Below are 6,575 nucleotides of genomic sequence, written 5' to 3'. Positions count from 1 at the left end.
GCGTGAAGGGGCACTACCCGACCGTACCTGGTACAGCCCGGCAGCAAGGGGGCTGTGCCGAGTACCCCCCAGCGGAGCGCACCCCGGGCCTTCCTCACCTCGTCCTCTTATCGGCCCTGTGTGTATGTGCAGGTGTGAGCATGTGCGTGTCACCGCGTGTCCGCGTGTGTCCGCCGCAGGACGTGAGGGAGGGAGGGAGAGGGGGGCCGAGGGGGGGTAGCGAGAGCCCTAGGAGATACCCCAGCAAGGGCCGGGGGGCCGGGGGGGTCGCTTACCTGCCCGTCCTGCTGCAGGTGGTGGTGGAGGATCTGCGAGTGGGGCTGCTGATGCGGGGTCAGGATGTGCATGAAAGGGGTGGGGGGATACGCCGCTGCCGTCGCAGGGTTGATGGGGCCGCCGCTGCCCAGCGCCGAAGGCAGGTTGAAGGAGGCTGCCGGGGTTCCAGTGTGAAATCCCTGCTTCTCGAAGGATTGCTGAGGAGGAGACACCAACGGCAGAGGCAGGGCTGGGCGGCACTCTCCTGCCCCTGGCTGGCAGCGTGCCCCTTCCCAGCTCTACAAGCCCCAGGCCCGGGAGTCAGTGCGTAGTGCAGAGAACAGACAGAGTCTCTGCCCATGGCTCTTTCTGGGCTTGGAGTTGCTCTAAGTTGGGAAAGGCCGAGCATTTCCCTGCTCCCTGGCTAGCTGCTCCAAGGAGAGAAGACCTCATCGCCCAGGAAGGCTGTCTCAGAGCTGGGCTTCTGCTCCCCAGCAAAGCGGCGCCTTCCTGGAGCGCACACCAGACACTAACCTGAGTTTTGGAGTAGACAGAGCCCGAGATGTCCGGCACTCCTGTATTACTGGATGTCACAGATACACCTGGGGAGAAGGAAAGGCAAGCGAACATTAGGCAGCAGCCACCCGTTCACCAATTAGCTGCCGCTAACGCCAGCATTAGGTGGTGGAGAGTTCTAGCGGCCCAGCAGCCAGGTAAGGTTTGCAGACAGACTGCATCCTAGGGAGCAGGGTCTTGGCAAGGCCAGGCTGCAAAGTGCCTGTACAAGTGTAAGTTCTTTTGCTCTGGACAGGAGCAGTTTCTAATGCCTCCAGAAACAAATTTAGGGGCCTGCTGCCACCCAGGGAAATGCACATTCTCGAAGAGCCCAGAAAATAGCAAAGAGAAGAGCTGGGGGGATGCAGCAGGCAGACAAGGAAACAAACTCCTGGCATGACACAGTAGCAAGTATGGCCCGAGAGCTCCTTGGCTGTAAAACAGGCAATTGCATGTAAAGGTGACTCAACTGTGGGCTAGGATGGTTGGTGCAACGACTGGCAACACTGGCACACAACCCACATTTGATGCCGGCTGTTTCTAAAAGGTGGCGGTGCAGAGGAAAGCCTCAGCAATCATTTGAGGCGCGCAAAAAGTGTTGAAATGAAAGAGGTTTGAAAGACTCAGTACCAGGTGACCTAGTACAGAGCTGAAGTATCTTTGCAAAGAGAAAACAGTCTCTTGAAGGGCTCTATTGTAGTGAGAAAACGCACAACAGGAATTTAAAGGCTGGAAGAGGGACCCAAACTCAGGCCCTTTATAGTCAGCCAGACATTAACCAGTGAAACCCAGTACCGAGACAAGTGACAGGTTCACAACCTTCTTACATCTTTGAATCAAGAAGGACACTTCTCTAGAAAGCATGCATCTGCCAAACACAGGAGTCGAACAAGTTCCCAGGCTCAAATCTAGAATAATTATTGTTCTTTTGATCACATACAGGCAGTAAAAAAAAAAAAAAGACAAAAACCAAAACCAGAACTCAAACAATTCAGCAGCCTAAGCTCTCTGATGCGAGTCCATGGCGCCAGGCATCTGACTGCTGGGCACAGAGGAAGGCTCTGTACTCCTCCAACCCACTCCAGACCTGGAGGCAGAACAAGCCTGGGCCTTTCCAAGGAGAATCAAATGACCTGCGACTTACACCATGGCCATTTTCCTCCCTTACTGCTGGAGGCAGTAAGACAGCAGTCCCCTTACGCGGCCAGTGAGATTGTGAACAAGCCCGGCCACTGTCGGCAACTGCTGCTGTGAAAGACACTGTCGTGTCTCTTACCAGTGCTGTATCCATGAGAGCCATAGCCACTGGGCTGCTGAAACGGGGTTGCTGATGCGTTGACGCTGACATTCACACCATGCTGCTTGGAAGAGGTAGGAGCAACCTACAGAAAGGAGAAAAGCAGAGTGAGGAGAGGCTTCGCTGCGTTGCGCTCCTGCCCGAATTCCACGCCCTGCCTCTGGGAAACTCACAGGGAACACGGCGGGCCCATATTGGAAGGTGCTGGGGAGCCCTGGTACCCCTGTGTAGTACGGCAGACTGGTGTAACTGTAGCCAGGAGGCAGCGCTGGGTTCAGGAACGTCTGCTGCGTGGTGTGGTGAGTCTGGGTCTGGCTCTGCTGAGGCTGGGCCAAAGTCGTTGCAGGAGCGGGGGAAGAGGCATCACCTCGGCCAAATTTTGTTAAGTCACCTGGAATACAGGAGATGAAAGGAGACTTGAAGAGACGTGGCAAATCCTGGCCCATTCTAGCTCAGCCCAAAGGTGACCCAGCCTTTTGATCAAAGGTGCCTTCAATCAACCCCCCTCCTACAGCTACTAAGGACTGCAGCCCTCGCAAGCCCTCAGACCCTTGCACGCTGATAAGGCTGTTAATTGCTCTCCTCATCCCTGAGAGGATGACTTCAGAGGGGAAGGGAAACCCACAGCAGCTAAGCTACAGTACTGCACCACCTGATGTCAGCCTATGATCCGGCACTGGATAAACCTGCCACCGGCCGCCTGTGCAGACACGGAGCTCGGATGCTAGAGCTCTCCCCTAAGCCCTCTCCGTGCATCAGCAGCAGGTCTGAACACAACTCAACTCCCTCCAGAGCCAGATCCGAGGCCAGGGCAGCAGCCTGTGGGCTCCGTCCTACCGGCAAACAGCTCCTCATTGAAGAGGAGAATCAAATATCTTCCAGATGAGGATGTGTGAATGGCCCCTTTTTACAGCAGGGCTCACACCTCCCTCCCTCTTGCCGGTGGCACCGAATCAAATGCTGCTGCAGAGGCCCCGCAGCCCGCAGAGAGTCCTTGGAAATATCGCTTCCTCTCTTCCCAGTCTGAACGAGGCGCTGAACGAGGCCTTGGCTGCGGGGCTTAGGGAAGCTCCCTTTGCTTCTCTTTACGAGCACCTGCTCTGCTCTTCCATGCAAACACTCTCCCTATTCAGAGCTCACACAGTAAGCCAGTGAATTTCTCAGTGCTGCCCCAGCTCACAAGCGCGTCCAGGATAGCCACAAACATTAATTATCACCGATGTTAACTTGGAAAATTATGCATGCAACAGTGCCGCACTCTGAGCTTGGGATTTCAGCCTCAGTGGGCCGGGCAAAAGCACTTCTGCTTTTTTTGAAGCAGGGGAGAAGCGGTGCTGGAAAAAGAGTGATCCACAAAGTGCAACAATTCCTAAAGCACATGAAAGCTCAGCACAACCACTGCCCACTGCGAATCAGCGGTGTGAATAAATGCACCCACCAAGGTCAGTGAGAGATCAGCCACCCAACCGGGTATTTGGTTTGAATTTGACAGGTCCTAAATGCCCTGTTTTCTTTCTCTATGAGATTGTTGCATAGATAAAAAACTTAATTTCTCCAGATTTTGGGTTTCTTTGTGTTTTTATTCTAAGTGCTTGAGAAGCACAGCTTAACCCCTGCCTCACCACGAGCTGAAAAGCAGTTCCCCAGTTTTACGCCTCACAGATTCTTTCAGCCTCCCCTCGCTCCCCTTCCAACTGCCGCATCAACTCCTACTTGTCCACATCTTCCTGGTAACACGCCTCGACACGACTAGATGATCAAAGGGAAGTCAAGAATTTAACTGCTCAGAAACAAGGCAGTGCAGGAGGCTGGTGCAGACGTAGCTCCAGCGGACAACGGCACAGGAACCTAGTAAGCAGCAGCACGAACCCCTGATGGGATATGTGATCAGAGCAGTCTTTTTCCCTACCAGAGTATGGATTGCTGCTCAGGCTGCCATCTCTTCCAGTCAGCGGGGTAGTGGGTGTAGGGAATGGGATGCTGTAGTAATCCTGAAGGATAAAAACAAAAGGACATGTTGTTTTATGAGCTCTGTCCGAAGATGCAAAGCAGTATCTTTTGGAAAAGAGGGATTTCTGGACTGCAGCCGCCAGATATGTTGGAGTATTGCAGTTCAATCAACCACATCACGGCTGATCACAGCCTACAGCACCCCCAGGTTTTTGTAGCATGCACCGTCCCCCTCGTCTGGCTATTAGAAGAACCAGAAAAGGTCTACTGGTATGCAGTCCTTAAACTGCCTGGACTTTCCCCTCCACTTCACAACACAAGGGACACATGTCATATTGCTAAATAAACCCCATTCTCATAAAAGTATTTAGTCACTGCCTCTTCCAAGGATCAGAGGCAAGTATCTACAGCAGCTCCTCACACGACTGTCGAGCAAAACAGCTCTGCCTGCTGTAGCTTTCTCATTCCCTAGCCTCACCACCAATACCGCCGTCTGAATAACTAGTGCTCCTAACTCCCCAAGTGCAAAGGAGCAACTGATTAACTCCTCACTACCGCCACGGAGAGGTGCATCTGTTTAGCACCGTTTTGCCAGCTCTTCAGGACTTCCTCACAGCCTGAGCTGTCTGTACACCCAAAGCACGCAGCACCAGCGAGCTCTTAGAGCAGTGGAAGTGGCACGTCCATGCCAGTTTTCAGTACTCACCAACGGGAATCTCGTCTGGAGCATTTGCAAGTCATCATATCCATACACCTGTGGCTAGAAAAAGAGTAGGAGATGATGTTAGGGACACAGATTAGATAAAGCCACTTATCTAATTTTAGATTAAACATTTAGATAAACATTACACAAGGCCAGAAGCAGATGATCAGAGGCTACACAATTACCTAGGCGCAGGCAGCCAGCACACACTACCGCAAGACTGACACTGCCAAGAGTGTTTTTATGAGCTGCTCAAATGAAGAGTGAGCACCAACGCCTAGCACCGCTGCTCCAGACCACAAAGGCACTCAACAATTTTCCTCTAGAAATTATTCCAACTCCAAAATCTGTCCTCACCTTCAGAAGAGGGCTGTGACACACCCCTAGACTTTGCGGCCGTTGCCACCCTTGTTCTGACTGGCCTTTGTCATGCCCATGTTGCTAATACAGCTCCACACTTTCATGAGCCGTGCTCTGACCAAGGGCTGTTGCTCCCCAAAGGTTGGGGAGGCTGTAGAGAACAGGCAGACAGAATCTGCTCTGGGGTGACCAGAATTACAGACATTTACCCCCACGGGCACATGATTTCCTCTGCTACTGTTTTATGGAAAACAGCAGGTCCAAACTCTTCCCAACCAAGGCAATCCTGCTGGGCTCATGTTACAGTTTCTGGTTTCTCTACTGTACTACATCCCTCCCTGCCAGCTGAAGACAGAGCTAAGAGGGATCTAGTGGCATGACACAACTGCAAAGAGCCAGTCGTCCCACTCACCGGATAGGCATGTAGCAACCCTGGAGCCATGATGTATGGATTAGGCAACAACGGTGGGACTCCAGGAGGGAGATTGGGAGGGGCTTTTCCTGAAAAAGGAAGAGAAAGAAAAAGTTCCACAGTGAAGCAAACAGAAGCTGTCTCTCTCAGCCCCCACACCCTCCTCCTGTTTAGGAGTACCCAGGAAAGTACCTGATGTTGTTGCAACAGAGCTGCGAGTCGAGGCCGTCACCGTGGAGTTACTACTGAGGCTGAGGCCCAGGCTGCTGACACTGCTGAGACTGGATGAAACGCTTACGACTGGTGGGGCGGCTGATACTGTGCTGGAGGAGGTGGAGAAAGTGCTAGCAGAAGAATGGAGGCTTGCTTCACTCTCTACACTTGTGTGCTACGGAAGGAAGGGAAGAGAGTTAGAGGACCAGGCAGATGTAACTGAGTGCAGAAATATTACAGGATACTGTCTATGCAAAATATCGTGCGGCTATCTGCACCCGGACGTTCCCGAGAGCCTGCAATGAACTCGGCTGCCGCAGGCTACAAAGAAACCGGCTTTGCATCTGGCTTAAGTCCAAAGTCCTGATAGCAGCCAACCCCTAATGCTTCCAAGCCTCTCATGTGGCTGTGTCCCAACATGTCTGTCTGCTGGGAGAAGCAGGGTTGAACACCGCATTTGCGGCAGAGAGATTTATTCTGCTGCAGAAGCCAATACCCAGGGACCCTGTACTGCAGGAGCTCCAGCAGTATGTATGTTTGAACACTCCATCAGCTACCAGTTTGCTCTGACATCAGGTTGCCACTCCACAGCACTTTCAAGAGCTGCTACAGGCTCAAAAGAAGCTGCTGCTATGTCTGAAACAGGCAGGGTGTCAAAAGCCTCGAGCCAGATGTGCATATTCAGTGTTCTGACATAACCCTCTGTCCTCTCTCCACACAACACCCAAACTCCAGTGGGACACCCAGCAGCCTGGCAGCTCCTGTCGCAACTGCAGACCCCGCCGGCCGCACACCCAAGGTCAGGCAAATCCGCAGACCCCTCCAAGCCG

General features: G+C 53.0%; 1 protein-coding gene across 1 annotated transcript in view; it reads right to left on the bottom strand.

The window, feature by feature from the left end:
- Nucleotides 1-275: 275 nt before the first annotated feature.
- Nucleotides 276-6,575, bottom strand: part of UBAP2L (ubiquitin associated protein 2-like) — a gene marked incomplete at its 3' end in the record, with an annotated part of 25,078 nt that continues 18,778 nt past the window's right edge. Inside the window, exons 19-26 of the mRNA XM_009577478.1 lie at nt 5,725-5,920; nt 5,533-5,621; nt 4,764-4,817; nt 4,017-4,098; nt 2,281-2,498; nt 2,087-2,192; nt 790-857; nt 276-473 (exon numbers count right to left, since the gene is read on the bottom strand). Coding sequence (XP_009575773.1) covers nt 276-473; nt 790-857; nt 2,087-2,192; nt 2,281-2,498; nt 4,017-4,098; nt 4,764-4,817; nt 5,533-5,621; nt 5,725-5,920 — 1,011 coding nt within the window. The remainder of the gene's footprint in view (nt 474-789; nt 858-2,086; nt 2,193-2,280; nt 2,499-4,016; nt 4,099-4,763; nt 4,818-5,532; nt 5,622-5,724; nt 5,921-6,575) is intronic.

This window comes from Fulmarus glacialis, unplaced genomic scaffold (genome assembly GCF_000690835.1).
Source record: "Fulmarus glacialis isolate BGI_N327 unplaced genomic scaffold, ASM69083v1 scaffold13645, whole genome shotgun sequence".
Lineage (NCBI taxonomy): Eukaryota > Metazoa > Chordata > Aves > Procellariiformes > Procellariidae > Fulmarus > Fulmarus glacialis.
The sequence above is the reverse complement of the archived record's forward strand: the minus strand, read 5'-3'. Positions and strand labels throughout refer to the sequence as shown.